This window comes from Atractosteus spatula, chromosome 15 (assembly GCF_055471065.1).
Source record: "Atractosteus spatula isolate fAtrSpa1 chromosome 15, fAtrSpa1.hap1, whole genome shotgun sequence".
Lineage (NCBI taxonomy): Eukaryota > Metazoa > Chordata > Actinopteri > Semionotiformes > Lepisosteidae > Atractosteus > Atractosteus spatula.
This window is the reverse complement of record NC_142720.1, coordinates 5,518,876-5,541,111: the sequence shown is the minus strand read 5'-3', so window position 1 is coordinate 5,541,111 and position 22,236 is coordinate 5,518,876. Positions and strand designations below refer to the sequence as shown.

Genomic DNA, 22,236 nt, shown 5'->3' with positions numbered 1-22,236 from the left:
TGGATGACTAGCTTCATTCTCAAGGGTTTAGCCCTCATCCCTCAATTACGTTTTAGTCTGCAAAGCAGCTGTTAATCTACATTAATCTTTGTCTGTCTGCCTGGCCCCTGCGTCACTCCTCCCAGCTTGTAGGATACCTGGGAATTAAGAGACACTGTGTTTTCCGAGAGCTCCTGGAGAGACCCTTGGCCCAAGCACTGCTAGATGCACTCTTCCTAGGTGAACTGTACAGATACATTATAAATCACGGCAGTGCAGGTGCATTAACCCCAGTGTCCTAGGTAAATTCCACTTTGCACTTGCATAATACAGCCTGTCTAAATTTCCCCCTTAATTCAGCTGGTGTAGTAATTGCTCACTTACTGATCTGATCTACTGTGTGGTAGGAATGTGATCTACCTTTCATTATAAGCATTTCACTGCACTTGTGCATATGACAAACACTGAAGTGAACTGGTGGCGCTGAACGGCTGCCATGTGTCACCCAGGTGGGGGGGTTACACTTCACTGGTGGACGAAGTGGGCGCCCCGCTATGTGCAAAGGCCTGCAGGATGAAATGAAAAGCGCTGTACGTGTGGAAATTATTAGTGTCCCAGCACGCCACTTGTGTGCTCCCTGATACATGCACCTGCCCAAGGATATGGTAAAAATGCTCTCCCATCCATCCAGGACTTTTATGACAGACGGTGCTTGAGAAAAGCTCTAAGCATCATCAAAGACCCCACACACCCCAGCTACAGACTGTTTGACCCTCTACCATCTGGAAAACGGTACCAGAGCATTCGGGCCCGGACTACCAGACTCAGAGACAGTTCTTACCCCCGCACTATCAAGCTATTAAACTCCCAGCCTCTCTCTCCTACGATCTGAACCCTCACAGTGCCTTCTCTCTTTACCAAAACTCAAACACACATTGAAATCTACCTCTACCTCACATGTCAAGAAGCTCACTCCCCATCATTTTCTATCCTTTATTTCATTCTGTTGATGAATGATTTTGCACATCTGATGTTGTTTTGCACATTACCTGTTGTCTCTGTCTTTCTTTTCTTATACAATTGTATTGTTGTTTTTTTTGTACATCTTACTGTCTGAGAACTAGCTAAATAGCATTTCGTTATAACATATACCTATATATGGGTATAATGACAATAAACTTGAACTTGAAAATGTAACGCACTCACTGGCCTGTATTAAATTTAGTTTTTCTCCCCTGTTGAACATTTGAAACATGTGTCCAAACTCAAACTGCACGTGGAGTTAGGCTCCCTCACCTTCATAGTGCAGAGCCCTCAATTCCCACAGCTGAGTCACACATGACATGCTATGTGCAATTACAGTTTAAATAGCACTGAAATCATACAGCATTTTAAAAGTACAGTCATGAGAAAATTTATATGGATACATATATGGATACAAGTCTGAAGTTCAAGATTAATTGTCTTGTTTTTCCTGTGTTATGCAGACCTGAAATGGATCAAGTTGCTGTGCAAAGGGGTTCTTTTTACCCTGCACATTGCTAAAGCATACTGTAGCAACATTTCACACAGAAGCTGGTTACCAGTTTATATGATACATATGTAAACATACATATTGATGTTTGTGAATACGAAACCCGAAAACATTGACTGATTGAAATTAAAATAAAAAATATTTACTTTCAGTCAATGGTCATGAATGCATGGACATGGTAAAAAAGATTATATTTCTAGATACCTTTTTAAATGTTCTTAATTAAATCAAATTGATTCAATTAAATTATAGTTAATGTGCAACATCAAGCATGTTTTGTTACCTGGACTTCAGGTAACAGTTATAATCTGCTTTCCCATGAGATACATTTACAGCATATACAGCCTTTTACTCTTTGTTGCTGGGATGTTAATTACAATTGTCAGCATTATGATAAAGAAATGTCATTTCATTCAATTCATTCTATCACTCCACATTTTGACTACACAATTTCAGATTGGTCATGCATTGACATGAGCAGAAAGAAATCTCAACTCTTTCAGTGAATCTTCAATATCACTGTGTATCTATGACAATGCAATCGTAGCCACTGTTTTAAAATCGAGGGTTTCTCCACAGAGGAGAGAGGAATTTTGCATGTTGTATTAATCCCAGCAGAGGCTGGATGGAGATCTCTGCAGCACTAAGACATCTACTGGGTGGTGGGAATACTGCAGGCTTTGTGTCTTCAGTGTGCCCTGTGCAGGTCTGGTGGCTTACACTGGAGTGCTACAGGGGTGCTGAAGAATTTCAATCTGTGCAAACCATTCACATCTTTGTTTTCCAATAAAATCATATTAATGATTTCTCAAGGGTTCGGAGATATTTGGTGGATATGTGTGCTTAGAAAATAGGTTAAAACCACAGAATATATTAACATTAACAAGATTCTCCCACCTTCCAGGCTGGGGTTTTATTAATTGGAAACAATGGACATTTGGAGCTACATCCAAGACAAAATGGTGCATTATGCATGCTAAATGCCAACTGTTCAAGGACTAATATTGGAGCATTAATTACTTTTATATGAGGTTATGCAAATCTGTACTTCTGAATGAGCACATCAACCATGGAACAATGTCTCTGCAATAAACAGATACAGGACAAAACAGGCACAAAATCCTTATAGATGTTGGATCGGAACAACAAGTTCTCACAGTTGGTAGAGGTTCTTCACAGTATACAAAACACATTTATTAAAAAAAGGAAAATTATCTTTACTGTTTTGGCAAATTGGCCATGAACCAAAACAAAAGAGAAGATTCTAGACTGCAGTGCTAAATGTACTCAGGATTTGCTGCTATATTACTGTGTTTGATACACAGTGCCCAGCTGGGCTTCTTCCTGACTTGTGATGACATTCATTTTGTTTTTCTGCACAGTCTGTTTGTGCACAGCTTACTGAGGTTATAACAGGAAAGCAATAAGAACTGGTATATTTGGAATGTCAGATGTCACACAGGAAAAACCCATGAGCCACTTTTCCTTCACATGTTAAACAACGGCTTAGACGTCAAGTGAAACTTACACTGATGAAAAGCTTGTGTGGCCTATTTAGGGGTAGGCCATACAGGAGTTCTAGTACGACACCTTTCCCATTTTGGGTTTCACAAGTTTCAAGCAATGACTTTTTCTTGAATATTTTAATTTAAACAAACCACAATAAAGCACAGTTAAAAAAAACAACAACAGAAAAAGAAGCCGTTATTTGAATCTCTATTTGGTATAATCTGAAATGGAACTGAAGACTTGAAGGACCTGAAACTGATTATACTGTAATGTAAAGGGAGTCTTCCATATCCCAGTATAGCAGAATTTTAAGTGTATTGCTTACACAGCCTATACAACAACTTACAACATCTCTTGTACAACTGGAGCAAAGGATAAAAGATGTGAAGCAAGCCTACCTTCTGAAACGTAGACAAAGGGCTTGTTCTTCACGGAGAGCATGGTCAACAAATTAAAGAAGAGGGCCACAAATGTTCCTACCAGGAGACGCCCCCTAAAGACACACAAGGAGTCACAGTCATAGGTGTGTTCTGCTCATTCATATGAAGTAGATGTATGTCTAATTCTAAATCAGCAGAAAAAAGCTATTGAACTAATAACAACAACAACAATAATAAAAAAACATATTCTGTACATAAATTAGCACATTTCCTTAAGGAGAACTTCAATGTGCTTCACATAAAAGAAAAGGCTAAAAGAGAAGTCAAGGAACTTAACAATAACTATGAAGGAAAAAGATAGGGAATTAGTTAATAGTTCTGGAAGTTGGTGGGCTTGTTGGTAGAGAAGAGTTTTACCCACAGTATTTAGCTTGGTTCTGGGATGAAAAATCAAATCTGGGGACAGATTAAATCTATCCATCTGTATTTTGGGTTGATTTTATATGGCTAACTGACACTTTATGCTGTATTTGCAAGTTATATAGATGCACATAGAGAGCACTTACGAAGGAATTGCAATACTTTTCTGATGGAGTGACTATGTTAATTTTGAAAATTCTTTAGACAGTATCCTGCACTGCTTCAACAAATGTGGACTTTTATTGCTAAAGGTATGCAAAAAAAAATTAAATTTAATTAAAATATGATGTTTAAATGATGCTTCTATGTCCACACAAAGAGGTGTTACAAAATATCTTCACAAAGCTACTAAAAACTTGAAAACCCCACCGTTCACTGTTTATTTAAGTATTATTTAAATATATGAACGAAAGTATAGTATATTGACTTGAATGAGGTCAATCAGGACATATGGACTGGTGAAAAGTGACCAGTGTCCCCTTCCAGCACTGATCAGACTGGCATGATTCAGATAAAAGCCTGCTACTGATGTTTATATAGGAGATGGAGCTGAAATGGACTTCATGGAAAATCAATATACAGTACACACTGTATACATTTCAATCAAGTATCAAAATAGATAAGAATAGAAAAAATATTTAAATAGGTTCACTTATCACTGGACTAAGGACTATAGGCCCCTCACACTGACGAACAAGAAGGCCGATTAAAACAACTAAAAATAAAAGAAAAAAACAAACTAATTCAATCCAAAATTCTAAACTAATCCTTTTAGAACATGCCATCATATCAATGGAGATAAGTCAGTTGTTGCTCTTTCAAGAGAAGGCTGCTAAACACTTCCAGAATTTTCCTCATGGTGCGATGCCTGAGTGAAACTCTCCCTCTACGCTGTACATTAGGATCTAGAAGTTGGCATAAATGGCTATATTATTCTTCCTTGTATACTCAGATAGTTTATAAGCTCCCAGTGGTGGCAGTTAAGAAAAGCCCCTTTAAATTTATCTTTTGTTATACCAGAACCAATAACCTTTGTTTCATAATGATAATCTGTGGCAAACAATAACAAGAACATGTCAGTTATTAGCTGAAATCCCATTTGAAGAGTTTACAGGGATGTAGGGGCTTCAAATCACTCCACGTTAAATTGAGGCAGATGTCAATACAGTTCTAATCTTTTTTTTACATTTTCCTCAACCTCTGATAACAGGCAGCATTGAATAAATCTAGTTGCTGCAATTTCTAGAGAGAATTAATGTTCAAATTCATTTTGATGAGGTAATTCAGCATTTAATCAGCAGCTGCTACCAAACAATGTGAAACTATATTCTACTCTACGCATATGACAACTGTACAAAATTCTCCACCTATGGTTGGCAAACATACACTATGGCACTTAAAGTTATTATGATTTCTGCACAAAAGCTGAATATGTTAATTTCATACTTACGTGTGGATCTCAGGCTGCTTCATGAAACGCTCCACACTGAAAAACACAAGCAAGTGCACAATGTCTTTGTTGGAGAAGTGTAAAAATGCATGCTTTTTAAATCTTACAGAAAGACTGGTTTTGCAGTACATTATAGTGATTTTATAGATGAGTTAGATGGGTAGGACTCCCTGCTGCCTGTATGAACAGCCCTGGGTGCCAGAAGAGGTGGCAGAAGACCCCAGCCACTGGCCTCTTGTGGCAGAATAGGTGAGCTGTGAGCTGTGCCGGACTTTCCAGTACACAAGTAAACCCTTATCTGATTCCATCCTATATTTTACAAACTGAAAAGTTGGAATTCTTTTACTAAAAAAAATGAAACATTCATTTTAAACGGCATAGGACATTAAATTCCTCTTGTACTTCACTCTACAAGCCTTTCTGAGTCACTGCTGGTGAAAACAGGTAGGCCCTGTTGTACTCCCAATGCGACAGTTCTGTCAGTGAACCAGCTGGGCTTTCGTTTATGACAACAAATGAGAAATTGGATGTTTACTGTTAATTAGAATAGACGCTCTGGCAATCGGCCCCCTGACTTCAAAGCTGTGATTTGTTTGGCAGCCTTCAAAAGTCCTGGATACTAATATTCTAACAATGACCACTGTTCACATTCCTTCTCCGCTCAGGTCCAGTTCTTGTCTTTGTTGGATGGGAGTTTTCTCTGTGCCCCTCATGCCCCAGCTCCGCCTCTCACGTGTGCTGGACCTCACTGAGAAGCAGCGTGAAGTTCACACACACAGTCTCCCCCTTGCTGTGAGTTGACCGATGAGTAAACTTGTTTGCTTTCCCTAAATTCCACCTCCGTGCACTGGACATTGACAGTTTTCCCACAACTATGAAATATTGATGAAATTCAGTCTGGGAATCACTTTTTAAGAATGTCAATCAAAGATAGGGGGCAAAAAGGAGAAAAAAAAGATGGAAAAAAAGTACAGGCATTTTTACCTTTCCTTTAAGATGAAAAGAGCCCCAAGTTGTGCCAGCACAGTGGAGGCAAACACAGCCAGCACTTCAAACCTCTCGAACCTGGAACATAAAACATTGAGAGAAAAACAACTTTGAGTTTTGTCCCATTTCTTGAATGACTGACTGACACATCTTCGGCTTTACAGTGGTACAACATGATAAACAGGGTAAAGTAAAGTGGCGAAGTGCATTAAGGACACAGTGAAATCATGGGAACCATAGTATATTGCAAAGAGCGAATTGGCAGAGCCATTAGGAAACTACAGTAAATTAATGGAGCAAGACAAAGCCCTAGGAAAGCTATAAAAATGCCCCAAAAAACTATCACACGTTCAACAGAGACAAAAGGTGGGAAAAAGATAAGAAAGGGTTTTACTGATTGCAAAGAAAATTTCTGAATGAGGATATTCACAAACCCATCTGAAGCGATTCTGTTGCAGGATGTGCAGTAAAGCCTGTGTAGAGCCTCAGCTGCCTCAGTAATCAGTTACATATTTGACCCTTATGATTCTAAAGTATCCCTGATTTTCCTGGAATATACTACTGAGTTCACAAGTGATATTCCAGAGAGAATGTACAGGATCTTATTAATAAGCAGAACACAAGAAACCGAAAACAAAGAAATGCAAGAACCACCCAGATGAAATGCCGTCTACTTAACTTCTTCATCTATAAATTTGATCTGGTTTAAAAAACACAACCACTTCATTATTAACAATGTTAACTAAAGAGAAATATACTGAAATCACAGAAACCCAAACACAGAATGGTTCAACAAAAATAAGCGTATAAACAGCAAACCAATATAACTGCAATACTAGTTTTAAAGGACCTAGAAAATCATATGAATAAATGTGAGTTAGGTGCATCTTCAATAATACAACATATTGAAACTCTATATTGAAGGGATGATCAATAGTGACAGTGTGAAGCTGGGCTAATTGAGGTAACATAACACAGACCATAATGTATATTAATCTGCACTAACAGCAAAGTTCACTACTCTCACCTCACTTGCTTTCCCCAGGTAAGAACTCATTAGGCAACATAGAATTCCAAATGTGCACTGTGCTCCAAAATTCAGCCTGCATTCTGCAACGAGTACAGGACTGGATGTTATAGCAGTATAGCTCACTGCGTTTTTATTGCATAATTTAGCTACTATTTGAGTCTCCAAAAGACTCCTTAGCCTGCGAAAGGACAACTGCATGGGAACATGGACTGTTCATACAGTCAGTTTTGAAAATAACTACACTGGCATATTTAAAGAGAACTAAGCTGTGCCCCACACAGCACACAGGAAAAAACGCTATTGCCAGAACTTCCTTGAACAAGCAGTGTTTCAAAACCAGTGTTTGTGAAAATGGTAGCACTGTAGAGGTGACAAGGATTTCAATATTCACACCTGAATAGATGAGCTATGTTTGTTTACATTCCACTGAGGGTCCTATGTCTTACTAGACTAAGACTGTGCTGGGCTCACAAGCCAACACTGGATTAATTACAAAAATACTCAATTTAACAAGAAGGAAAGATTGTGTATATTTAAGATTTTCACTACTACATTCGTAGGCTGAAATATTAGAAATGCCTCCAAACCAAATGATTTGCTGGTTTCTGCAAGTGGCAAGAAGAGTTTAAGCAGGATGTGAAATGTATTCCCGAAACTCGGATGTTTCTGCATCCCAATTCTATTTCAGTCTTCCAGCAAAATACTCTTAAGATGAGCCTGTGATGGTATAAAGGACTGAATGCATTACTCTGTCTCTTGATGTTAACCGGACACTGTTTGAAATGAAAAGTGCCCCCAGAGTTGACTGGAAGGTCCTAAGGTGATAGTGCATCTCTACCACTCAGCAAATTCGATTTTTCATTCACATAAAGTATACTTGTTGCATTTCTGAAACTCAGAGAATCTCACTACAGAAAACAGGAGGCAACATTTCATGGGGACAATGGGGAAGATATCTCTGTATACAACAAAAACAAAAGACACACTAACGTCGCCTAAACACTAAATGCAGCTCTGAGTAGATTACACTTTGCTGGATATCGGACACTATCAGATTTGTTGCCAGGTGGACAAATCTTTTAACTTCCCATACAGAAATCAGTATGTGTGGTTTAACCCCTTCTAAGCACAGCCTGCTTTTACTAACAGCATATACACTTTAAATGAGAAAGTCAGAGCCATCTAAAATCCCACCATACCAGTATTAACAAAAGTAACAAAAATATTAACAATATTTTATTAATATATTATAAAAATTAAATTCAATATTTATTTATATTAATATTATCAAACATTACATGCAGACCTGATGATGCTCCTGGTCCCGTCAAAATGCTCCTTCACCATCTACATCACATCTATTGCAGTACAACAAGTGGAGCGAAAGATGACATTCTCACTCTTAAAACCAACTTAAAACCTGACAGGCCATTTTAATTGAAACAAAACCTTGCCTGATCTGAGGAGAAAATGATGATTCCTTACTCGAATCATTTATTTCTGTCTTTTTAACATTGTGTGTTCTCGGGCATTAGCTCAGGCGCTTGTTCTGCTTCTGCTTTAGTTTCCTCAAGAATGCCCGTTTCTTGTTTTTGTTTGAACGTGACTTTTCAGTCACTGAATCTTTTCCCCATAAGTGTCCAAATGAACACAGTGCTGACTATATTCAAGGTGTTTCACAGCTGGAGACTCAAAATATCACTTTGGTTAAAGGAGGGAGGTATTGGTTTAATCAAATTAACCCTATATTTAGCCCATTTCACTGTAATCCTGTGGACAGGAATGTCTACTGATGCACAATGTGCAGCTGAATGGTACCATGGGGAATGAACATGTCCCTAAAAGAAACCAGAAATCAGATGGTTAAGTCCTGTATTTTGTTAAAAAATCCCTCAGCTGGGATGGTCCTGCATGTGAAAGTGGATAATCAGAAAGGGCAGGTGCCACTGTGCCCCTGCTGCGCACGCTGGGGCGGACTGAAGCACAAACACTACTCAACACTGTAAGGTCATGAATGCCATGAGAAACACTGAGCAGCTCTATTCCCGAAAATCCTCTTTGCCGTTAACGTTCGCTGGACTCGCTTCAGGAGAGTCCGGGATTGCTGGGGAGAACGCAGAAAAGGACTGGAGGTTATCTGGAGGAGCATTACACAATGTCACCCGATTCCAGTCACCCTGCTATCGCTGTCCCGATCATTACAGGGGAGCCAGAAAAAATAAAACCGGCGGAGTGATTTTTTTGACACGTGTGTGGCCGTCAGTGATTCCTATAAAATACTGAGTATAGAAGGAGGCAGCACCTGAGCTAGAAAATAAACCTGGCAACCAAAGCACACTGCAAATGATGCGTCTCTGAAGTTAATTACTTTGGAATAATATACCTAGGTATTTAAATCAGAGTCCCAATACATATTTTGTTCCATTTATAACCTTGATGGGTTCTTCTTGTAGTGTGGCAGAGCAATTCTACTTATTCAGAAATGCCGACTGAAAGTTATATCCTTTTTATAAGAATAAATTAATAGAATAATAGAATTACTATTAATAATAGAATAACTGTATTAATGGCACTAGATATCAGAATTTTGATTTACTCCTTTTTCTGATTGCTGGCCTTAAAGATATTTTTACTTTTAAAGTAAAAAACATTCATAAAAAGAATAATAAATAATAAATACAAATAATAAAAATAATACATAATTTAATTCATTGCTCTTTACCGAATTGGTATGTTTTACTGAAGTGGTATGCCGTTTTTGTTTTACATATTTAACTTAATACAAGTCTCTTTCTTTTGATGTCTTAAACAAAGGAAAATGTTTGTTTTACCTACAGGAAAAGCTTCTACAAAGGAGTTGTTTTTCTCCCCATACATTTCCTAAAAGGAGACCGTTTCCCACAGGAGCTGACAGAACCTGCAGTGCCACCCAGCAGCTCCACGGTAATATATACCTCCACTGGCTGGTAAAGTCTGCTAGTTCAATCAGTGCGAAATATGGATTTTTTTTTGCACGTCAATGTAGGCTCAACCTACAGTGCCTTGCGAAAGTATTCGGCCCCCTTGAACTTTTCAACCTTTTGCCACATTTCAGGCTTCAAACATAAAGATATAAATTTTTTATTTTATGTGAAGAATCACCAACAAGTGGGACACAATTGTGAAGTGGAATGAAGTCTATTGGATTTTTGAAACTTTTTTAACTAATAAAAAAATGAAAAGTGGGGCGTGCAAAATTATTCGGCCCCCTTGCGTTAATACTTTGTAGAGCCACCTTTTGCTGCGATTACAGCTGCAAGTCGCTTGGGGTATGTCTCTATCAGTTTTGCACATCGAGAGACTGAAATTCTTGCCCATTCTTCCTTGCAAAACAGCTCGAGCTCAGTGAGGTTGGATGGAGAGCGTTTGTGAACAGCAGTTTTCAGCTCTTTCCACAGATTCTCGATTGGATTCAGGTCTGGACTTTGACTTGGCCATTCAAACACCTGGATACGTTTATTTGTGAACCATTCCTTTGTAGATTTTGCTGTATGTTTGGGATCATTGTCTTGTTGGAAGATAAATCTCCGTCCCAGTTTCAGGTCTTTTGCAGACTCCAACAGGTTTTCATCCAGAATGGTCCTGTATTTGGCTGCATCCATCTTCCCCTCAATTTTAACCATCTTCCCTGTCCCTGCTGAAGAAAAGCAGGCCCAAACCATGATGCTGCCACCACCATGTTTGACAGTGGGGATGGTGTGTTGAGGGTGATGAGCTGTGTTGCTTTTACGCCAAACATATCGTTTTGCATTGTGGCCAAAAAGTTCGATTTTGGTTTCATCTGACCAGAGCACCTTCTTCCACATGTTTGGGGTGTCTCCCAGGTGGCTTGTGGCAAACTTTAGACGAGACTTTTTATGGATATCTTTGAGAAATGGCTTTCTTCTTGCCACTCTTCCATAAAGGCCAGATTTGTGCAGTGTAAGACTGATTGTTGTCCTATGGACAGACTCTCCCACCTCAGCTGTAGTTCTCTGCAGTTCATCCAGAGTGATCATGGGCTTCTTGGCTGCATCTCTGATCAGTCTTCTCCTTGTCTGAGCTGAAAGTTTAGAGGGACGGCCAGGTCTTGGTAGATTTGCAGTGGTCTGATACTCCTTCCATTTCAAGATGATCGCTTGCACAGTGCTCCTTGGGATGTTTGAAGCTTGGGAAATCTTTTTGTATCCAAATCCGGCTTTAAACTTCTCCACAACAGTATTACGGACCTGCCTGGTGTGTTCCTTGGTCTTCATGATGCTCTCTGCGCTTTCAACAGAACCTTGAGACTATCACAGAGCAGGTGCATTTATACAGAGACTTGATTACACACAGGTGGATTCTATTTATCACCATCAGTCATTTAGGACAACATTGGATCATTCAGAGATCCTCGCTGAACTTCTGGAGTGAGTTTGCTGCACTGAAAGTAAAGGGGCCGAATAATTTTGCACGCCCCACTTTTCATTTTTTTATTAGTAAAAAAAGTTTCAAAAATCCAATAGATTTCGTTCCACTTCACAATTGTGTCCCACTTGTTGGTGATTCTTCACATAAAATAAAAAATTTATATCTTTATGTTTGAAGCCTGAAATGTGGCAAAAGGTTGAAAAGTTCAAGGGGGCCGAATACTTTCGCAAGGCACTGTACATCTGGTCAAGCTGATCGTGAAAGGATAAAGAAGTGTTTTCGCCAATATGTGACCCGCAAAATTCACGATAACTCACCCAAAAGTGTAGACAGGGCTGGGTTTCTTCATCATCACCCAGGAGCTAACCAGGCAAGTAATTAAGCTGCAAGGAGACCAATGAAAAACCAACATCAAAAGATGGAAAAAAATAATAGTATAGGAAACGCACATAGATATGTAACTGCTTCAGTTAGTGAATTGTTAGGATTCTGTTTGATTGAATTAGGTAATGACCGCACATATTGATGTTTTGGTTAATGCTCAGAACGTTAATATTAAACTAAAACCTTACCTGAACATATCAAAGATGGTAAGGTAGCTGTAAGCGGTTAAGGCTGAAACACAAAAGAGAGAAACAACTATTGGAGCAGATGCAGTATACATGTGGACACTCACGTTTCATACTGTGTGGCCCAATAACTGAAGTAAAAGTAAAAATCATGAATCTCATGCAGAGAGAAAATGAACAACACAACACTAAGCAACCTGTGGTTGCACACTGCTTCTGAACAAGTGTCACAGAACTTTCATGAACTGTGCAAAACAGTGCAAAACACATTAAGCTGCAGTTTTGTTCAATACATAACTACTTTTGTGACTTAAGCAGAAAGAATCTTAGACCATTCCTGTTCTTAATACAGCAAACAAGGAAGCAATTATTTCTTACAGTGCCTTTTAAACACTCACTAAAAACAGTTTGTTCAAAAACTATGGTATATTGTCACTTTTAGAACCCAATGACAGAAGAGAATGACACTTCAACATGATTGTGTACACAAACACGGTTGCTAAAGTGTTAGGATTTGGCTTGCAAATCAACATCAGCATACTCAAATAACTAATAGTAGGCACAGCAATGAGGTATTGAATAAATCCATTTATCGTTTGTGTACTAAAAGAACAGTTTACAGTGCAAAGCATATTCAAGCATATTCATGCAATAGATTAGCAAAAGAAACTATACTAGAAATTAACCATAAATTAAACATTAAGGAATCTGTAGCTCTGCACATACAGTAGGAATACAAATTCATAATGTGAGAAAACTAACTTTTACTGTAATATTTCTATCTATTCTACTTTACTGGTAATATATAATGAAACTCATCAAGAATTGACCTTAAACTGAGTATCTGGCAATGATATAAACATGCAAAGTAAATGCTGGCATTTTTACTGCATTGCATTACAGTAACTGACCACTTGTATTCATAACACACTGGATTTTGAGTATAATCAGCCCTGTAAGTACTGTTGGATAAAGGGATCTGCTAAACAGAAAAACAATTACAATAATAACTTTAAAATCAATGGGAGAGGGCATTCACAGCCTCCGATTGTGAAGTTAAACATCATAAATAATTCTTCCAACCCTAATGTGATTGCTATTTCCCCATATCGCAAGACTATTTTAAATATTAGTCACTGTGCTGTGCTGCTGCCAAATATTCTGATTAATTGGGCAGTGGAATTTTAAAAGGGAGTTAAGACGATTGCTGCATATAAAATCCACCTCTGCAACACAGGTCCCAGTAGGAATGGTACAGGGTGTACCAATTTGCTAAACATGAGTGACTATTTGATCTGCTTTGTCAGGACAAGGGTTGATTCGGGGAAAAAAGCTCATGGACAAAAAACGCAATACTGGCGACTAAGCAAAGCCTGCAAGAACCACTTCAATTCCTTCTGGACTGAAAGAAAAGAAACAAAAAATACAAAGTAGAAATAATGTACAAAAGCAGCTCACAGCAATGTCTCATAAGAACTACGTACATCACGTACAGCATTAATGTCACATTTGAACTGTAATCAAAACATTAGTCCTGAGGCAATCAGCCTTCACTGCATAATGCTTTTTTGAAACAATGTATACTTTGTCCACAAGGGAGATTGGAAAAGATCCTTGATTAAGATTTAGAAGGATTCGGACAGATTATGAAATGCAGAAAAAAAACATACTCATAATGAAAAAAAAATACAGCAGTTAATATCTTTAGTATCCACGGGAATGGAGTTAAGCTAAAACTTACATAAACAACACAAAGAGATCTGAGGGATTTAGACAGAAATGGTGTTAAGAACATTTACAGTAGGTGCAATGCACAGACCGCCCCCTCCCCCCAGGCCTTCCCTGATACTTCAGATACTCTGACAGTCCTTAGAAAAACCCTGCACGTTTTCAATGCCTTTGAGGATTATGAATGCTCTTATTAGAAGACTACAAGCAGACCTGATAAAGAGTCTTCAAAATCCTCGAAGGCACTGATCAAGTCAACCCAGCAGGTTTCTTCGAAATGAAGTGAAACAAAAACCAAAGGACACAAGTGGAATCTACATGGAAATTTATTTAATGCCAAGAAGTGGAGGCACTTCTTTACCCAAAGGGGTGGGGGAGTGTGGAACAAGCAACCTCGCCACATTGGTAAAAGCTGACACCTGATTTCTTTCAAGTAATAGCTGGATAAGATCCTGGGATCAATCAGCATCTAACTACCACATGGGCCATGTTCTTAAAGGGGAACCCGCAGTCCCAGTTTCTCAGACTGGTTATTAAATCTCTGTAACAAAATAAATTAACTGATGTTATGGAAACTTTTTTACAAATTTCTAAATAAGCACAAAATCATGAACTGTGTGAAAGTACCGCAAGTCTCCATGTTGTTGCAAACTCACACTTGAGTTCTCACTAATTGTGACGAGAAGCAGCTCTTCCTGCTCACTAGTCTCTGTAATGACTAATTGTGATGTACGAGCGATTAAGTACAGGTTGTGCAGCAGACACTACACCGCAGAAATGTTCCAACGTGATCTGCATGCAGAGTTAACAAGTAAACAGCATTTGTTCGGAAAAAAAACCCTCACAGAATTGTGAGCAATATTTCTATTGGATTAAAAGAGATGTATTCACAAGCCTGTTTGTTTAGAACGTAATAAGGCTGCACCACGCCATGTCGCCAGACGTTTTGTTGCCTCGTTCTGAATCACAGATATAAGCACAGATTTAATGGCGCTATGCATACCAGGAAATTGTGTCTATTTTCTGGTCTATTTTGTGATGTAAATTGGAGGTTTTACTGTGCACATTTTACTTTTATCGTGGTTTGAAATGCACTCATCAATGCTGATTCTTTCTAATGCCGAAATATAAAAATAGCAGTTCCCCTTTAATCACAGGTTAACTAAATTCAGTTTTCTATAGGTTTCAAATCTTAAACCTCTAAATGGGATTCTGGAGTGGTATCAACTCATAATGGGTGTGGCTGATACAGGGTCATTCCCACCTCTGTACCTCTGATCATGCATTGATCACATCTTTTTAAGCAGAAATAACAGCAAGCAGGTTGAGAAGATACAGACTCAAAATTCAGTATGTTAAAGCTGTGAGGTATGGCATTCTGGAAATCACAGGAGTAAGTGTTTAACAAGTTAACCAAAGGTCTAAACCAGCAAGCAGATCAATTAAAATCGTCAATCAGCACCGGAGACTGGAAGCTCAGTTTGAACAAAAACCAGCAAGCACAGTGCTCCCCCAGGACTGGGGCTGAGAAATACTGCCTTACACATTACCATGAGAAATAAAAAGCCTGTGACAACATGTAAGTACAGGTTTTATGAACTGAAGGAACATGTATAATTTAAACATCCAAAGCAGAATATTATGTATGACTTCTTCAGCTTTGAATGCCATATGCAATAACCTTCACATTCACCTGCAACTTGTTCAAAGTGATTACGACATGCTGCTGTGTTACATCAGAGCCAGGTGATCCACTTCTGTGACCAAGAGATTGCATTCTCCTGGTTTTGTTCATATTAAGGGAAGCTCTAACAAGAAAAGGTGCCTAAAAATGTCCTGTAACTTGGATATGTAGTGAGGCAGACCTTGGAATACCTTCTGGTATCACTGGCACTGACCTTCAACTCAGTGCTAACAGTGGTCTCGTCTGACAGTCGACTACTGAGACTATTGACCAACCAATCCTCCTACCCTGCCAGGAGGAATCCAATGGTGCAGCCATAGCAAAACACAATAAGATTCTTTCCTCTTTAGGGTCTCAACCAGATCCAGATGCCTTTTTGCAAAGCATTAGTCTGTGTAAAATGCCAATAACATACATCCTCAAATATGAGGAACTCAAAACATCTTGTTGCTTTTGAATGAAAAATAAACATGTGATGATTTTCCTATTTGTTTAAGAAATGAAAACACCCAATGGCATTTAATCTGACTCAGCACTAAATTCCTGCAAGAAACAAGCACATTCTCCGCCCACTATGAAGAGAGCCTGAGGCAGACCCAGGACATGCTGGAGGGATTGTCTCTCTCAGATGGCCCGGAAGCACCTGGGAGACCCCCAGGAGGAGCTGGAGACTGTTGCTGGGGAAAGAGAGCAGACTCTCTTTGCCCTGCTCAGCCTGTTACCACCCCGACCCTCACCAGGAGTGAGTGTTTAGAAGAGCAAACACAGGGCCTGATGTCACAGCCTAAATAATCAAAAGGAAAGCCACCTTTTTGCAAACAGAGCACTGGTAATTCTTATTCAGGTATGCCTGTGGAGTCCTGTGGCCAGTCCACCACAAGAGGACTTCCAGACGTGGTCTACAAGTAAACTAAACCAGGACTTGAGCTGCCATTGTCTCATCCTGCCCTCCTGTACAGATGCTTTTATCCAAGTCAACACAGGAGCTCTGCACAGTAACTAAGTGATGAGTTGTTGTGATATGCTGAGACCCTAGTGATCTGAGTGGACATTGACATATACATTAAAAGTAAACCAGAAGGAAGCACTGAAAGATCCCTTACCTTAATACATCTTGATAGTCTTTCATACAGTTTTGCCTCTAAATGCAATTTGTAGGACTTGGATAAGAATTAAAAATTATTCAAGACTCTTACATAAGAGTGATTTTTTGTCAAGCACCGCTATGATAAGTTTAATCAATTCAGTTGATTAGGATGAATAAAGGGTTACTGCTTGAAGCATATTCGCCTGCTCACTAAAAGGGTGTAAGCTTCATGAGATGGGTCACAGTATATCGTACCTTTAAAAATCTTTCTAAATCAATTCAGACAAAAAACAATGATCTAATTCTACAAATACAATTTATTGCCATCAAAAATGTCATTATTTTCTAAGAAACTTTCCCCTTGCACATGCCAGAAAAACATCCTGAACTCTTCTTCTCCAACCCAACCTAAGGAGCTTATTTCATTTAAATGCTTTATTTTGCTTAAAGTCCAATGCTGCACATGGCCAATTCTAAAAACAACTTACAATTAATCTTTTTCATCAGCCTAATGTGTGCTAAACTATTGCTCTCTGTTTTCATCAGATCTAGAGATATTTTTTCCCCGATATCTCAGATTCCACATCTTGTTAGCAAAAACGCCTTAACTGTCTTCAGTTTTTTTGCTTTCAAGGAAGAACAAAAAACAGGACTATAAGCTAACATAAGGCATTTAACTTTTAAACTGCATTTTTTAGCTTGGATCTTTGTTTATTTTTGGCAAAGAGGGGTAAATATTTATTAAATATCTAAAAAGCTAAATATGATATTGTACTTACAAAGTGAATTTAATGTGAACATTTTAGTCCTCTAACTGATTCGCTTCTGTTAATAAAAGCAAAATGCAATTTTCCAGTCTCAAACATGTAAGCAAAAAGAGACTGTTTTGTCCTTTACAAATCAGCGAAGCGACATCTGTAATCACAGATATATTACATTACACATTCTGTACAGTTAAACAGAAAAGGCTAAGAAGGTTATAAAATAAACTCTTATTAAAGAACAGACTCCAGGAAGGATAAATTTCCTGCCTAATTTTGAGATCCAATACAGCAGCAGAGCAAAGTGACTCATCGCAACTGCTGTCAGCAGAAGACAAAGGGCAACAGCACATCTCCTTTAAAAAGTCAGAAGATCCACCCCTCCACCCCCAGAAACTGAAAACCTTGTAGCATATTATAGGCAGATTAAGGTCACTTGTGTATGTTTACAGAACAAATCAATCAAGATAAAAGAAACAAGCACAATCAAGGTAAATGAAACCAGCTTTCGAATTGAATTTTTAATGGTGTCTGCAGAATACAAGACAAACACTGAGCCACTCCAACTCTCTTAATTTATTCCTGCCATTTTATTTCCGGCCCTGGGGAAAGTATCCATTACTTGCATTAACTGCAGGCTGGTTACCAGGGGATAAGCAAAGATAGAGGAGCTTGTCCTCCACCTATTAAATCCACAAGATATCCCATTCCCTCCTCCAAACCCACGGCATCCCAGCACCCATTACAACGGTGAAGAAAAGTTCGATTTCTGATCAAGAACCTCAAGCCGGTTTGTGTATTTCAGGGAACAGATTTGCAAACTGCAGCATTCTGCTGTCATTGCTTCATGAAACACATATCGACTACCCTGGCTCAGGTGTCCTCGAATGCGGCGTATTAAAAAAACCCAACAGAAATCTTCAATATGTAAACTAAAAGCTTTATTGACCCGACTACAGAAAACCACCTGGCAGGGTCTTTGCGGGGGAAATTTAAGACTTTAAAAGGAAACGCCGCGTCAATAGGGCCAGGGCTCATGCTGACATTAGTGGCTTGGGGCTCAGGTTTGGTAAAGTGAGCTGCCTGGGTCTGCAGTAGCTGCAGAGAGATCTTCCCACATTAGCCCCTCTGCAGACAGGCAGACAGATCAGGCTGTCACAACACGGCACCAGCTTCTGTCACTTCGGCCTCTGAGGTGGCGAGCTCCTGCTGCAATTTTTCACGGCATTTAGCAGTTTGTCCCCACAGCTATGGCGTGAAGTATGATTCATATTCCAGCAGAGACGGTCTCTGACTGTCCCTGCCCGCTTTTAGAACCAGGCCTGAAAATCTTCCTCTTCTGTAGAGGATAGTATGTTGAAATGGGAACATTTCAGCAAGAGCCACTGGTCCCACCCGTTTGCTCTTACCTGGTGACTCTCTGAGAGCACCTAAGGGTAATACATGACATAATGTGGTAGATGAGTTAGAAGAAAGCCTCGTTATTGAAATACAGGTAATACTGTATATTTGTTTCTTGAATCAACAAGATCTGCACCTGCTGCTATTGACCCATATCTAAAATACAAACAGAAGAAGTAGCCTCTTGTAACTTCGGATTTTGTCATTTATCATGTTGAAATCTGTTTTCCTTAAATCATTTGCAATTTCAAAGTTAGTCGTCAGTTTTTTGACTGCGCCCTTCATTCATATTTGTCTCATTTGACAAAAAAGGACGATACACTGAACATGACCCTACCTGAGATTTTAACGAAGCTCAACAGCGTTGGTAAATTTCATACGCAAAAATATCGCAGGCCCACTACAGGTCATAGTCTTACTTCCAAAACAACTTTATCCTCCACCAGGAAACAAGGCAGCATGGAAAGACAACATAAGAGATGAGAGTAGGAGATTCAAACCATGCCATTCATTTGGTTGCTAGTGGATTCATCTAAAAATCACAACCAGCTGTTGAAAAATAGCAGGGAATCTGCTTGAACAACACAGCTGGATATTCAATATGTAAAATACTTCCCAATTGAGTGAATCCTGTCCAGATCAATGGAGATTCAAGGTAAGGAATTATGAGATTTGGAAAGTCACAAACCTCTACTTTTGACTGTAACTATGCAACTATGTAATTACTTATACCGTTACACTTAACCACACCTCCCAGTTCTCTTTAAATCTACTGGAAATCTACTCTCCTTTAGTTTGAACAGGTCAACAGAATAGCTTGCTGGACAGGCTTTCTGCACTGATACACTGTTCTCCCAACTATTCTCATTATTGACAATTATGACTTTACAACACAATAAGAAAGCTGTATGGCTTTCAATGACCAACTTGCTCATTAAAAGTGAGCGCAACTACAAAAACCGCCCATTAAGGCACGTTTCAGAGCAGTAAGCGCTTAAAGCAGAAAGTGGCAGAAAACGGTCACTTTTACCATGCTAAGTGAAAACGTTGATTTCACTGTCGATCCAGATGGCAGAACATTACAGAGATACCCACAACCTGCTGGTTCCAATCAGACTAGCGTTTTCCTTCATTAATAATGTCAAGTCGAAGGCCGACCCCTTTTAGGCAAGATTATGGCTACTTTCTCCACATTGACGTTACTAAAACGTCAGGGTCCCATTGCCTTTTGATCCGACACCACTGCTGTACGAATCAGTGAAAGTGGGCATATGCTCCTTCCAGAAAAATAACAGATACCCAAAAGCAATAAATACCACTGACAGGTACCGTGTCCTAAGCTGTGCGCTTCTGGCAAAAGACTCACTACCACCCCCCCTCCCAAAAAAGAAAGAATCTTCAAATCCGCAAAAATAAAAAAAAGGAAGCCTGCCTGGCAAATAGTCTCGTTTGGGAAATAATGAAAATCAGCAGTTAAGTAATTTAACTCTGCAGATGGAAGAGTGAGCCTTAGACTTTAAGTAGCTCAAAAGCAATTAATAGAGAAGGCGGCTCCCAGAGGAACCTTAAATCAAGAGTCATATTAATGTTTCAGTCTGTGATGGGGTCACTTTTCCAGCTGGTTAAATCCCAGTGCCCCTCAGCTTCACTCTCCTCATGTGCTCATTACTGAAAACAACCTCCCCTGTCCGCCTACACAGACGCACCCCTGAGCCAAGACTGCCAGGGACCGACATCCAGACGGAGGCAGAATCCCAGCTGTGAAAACCACAGTGCAGTTGAGCCAGGGTCCGACAAGGGACCATGAGGCACCTCAGTCCTGGGATGGGGGGAGGGCCTGTGACGCCACTGCCAGCGCCAGTCCCAGTGTACAAGAGTCTTCTGCCCGTTGTACTGTTTTTAAAAGGAAATGATGTCTTTAAGAAGGGAACACCCCTGTTTTACCTCGATTTGAGATCTGGCTGGATGGTCAGCCAGACGCTTCTGGCAGGTAATGCAAGGCAATGAACACTGATTTTTACATAACTGTGAAACGTGAGTAAAATGGTTCTCATCAAAAGAGAAAATGTATTACGGTCAAAACAGGAATTAACAGAGTGAGCAAACAACCAAACTTCTAGCACAATCAAGCCTCCAAAGTTTTGTGCCAAGCTTTCCTAGAATCCTGGCTCTTATTAAAACCAAATTAACCACTGCACATAAGACAGCCAGGGGAGATTCAACACATGCCCAAATTACAGGGGCTATGAGTTCTCAAAATTGAACCTGGCTTTCAACAATGTGAAAGGCCTGGAATGTCACAATTCCTGGAATATAAAAAAATATTTGTGCACATAGATGCTGAATTGATTGTTTTTTATATTTATTCTATTTATGGTACAGTGCGGGATGTTCATTCCAGCTTCTCACACCTCGTTGTATCCAGAGAGCACATTCTTAAAGACTGTCAGAAAAGTTCATTTTAATAAAAGAAGTTTTTCAGGCTGGATATTCATTTATATATATATTGCTCTAAGCCCCAGGATGTACACAGTCTTCTAAGTTGCCAGCTGCATGAGAATCCTTAAAGACTGCATCCTGAATTAAAATTACACTGAAATGAATATATAAACCCCATGGAACACACTGTACTGAAGATCCAAACACTGGGGATGTATTGGAAGTGAAAGGGGATTTCCAACACAGGATTTTTCTCCTTTCATGCTGACGGTCAAATGAACCAAGGGGTGAAATGCAAACCGATCCATTTGTTAACTCCATCCATCCTGAACAGTCATGTTAAGGAAAGTTACAGCTTTTCTGTTTCTGCATTCCTTAATTGTCTCCAGCGGGACTATGTGTGGATACATAGAAACAGGAACTTCTTTCAGTGGGAAGCTCCATACCTATTAAATGTTAACTCTGATTGCAGCCTCAAGTCAAATCATGATTTGGAATGTATTCAAACTGATCAAGCGTGAAAACAATACACATTCGCCAGAAGTAATTCAGAAGATGGAAATAATGTTCAGCACTCCAGTGTTTAAGTGGAAGCCATTACTTTGCCAGTGCTGTAAGGTGCGTATAGTGTAATTAAATGTCTTAACAGCTCATCCAGGTGAACAAAGTTTAATGGCAATCACAGCCTTGTTGTAGAAGCATCTTTGAGGACTCTCTGAAAATTATTACAAATCTAGCACGTGGTTTAGCAACAGAGAAGTGGCATTCTGCTGTGGAAGAACCATGTGTCCACAAGTGTGTAGAGAAGCTTTTTTCGAAAACAGCACAGAATTTCAGCAAACGAGATGGC

The 22,236-nt window shown here is 39.3% G+C and overlaps 1 protein-coding gene across 1 annotated transcript in view; it reads right to left on the bottom strand.

Moving 5' to 3' along the window:
- The window catches only part of slc30a6 (solute carrier family 30 member 6), a 50,890-nt gene that overhangs the window by 17,303 nt on the left and 11,351 nt on the right, over positions 1–22,236 (bottom strand). Inside the window, exons 5-9 of the mRNA XM_088934024.1 lie at positions 12,290–12,332; positions 12,035–12,100; positions 6,257–6,337; positions 5,273–5,308; positions 3,421–3,515 (exon numbers count right to left, since the gene is read on the bottom strand). Of these exons, the coding sequence (XP_088790150.1) occupies positions 3,421–3,515; positions 5,273–5,308; positions 6,257–6,337; positions 12,035–12,100; positions 12,290–12,332 (321 nt within the window). The remainder of the gene's footprint in view (positions 1–3,420; positions 3,516–5,272; positions 5,309–6,256; positions 6,338–12,034; positions 12,101–12,289; positions 12,333–22,236) is intronic.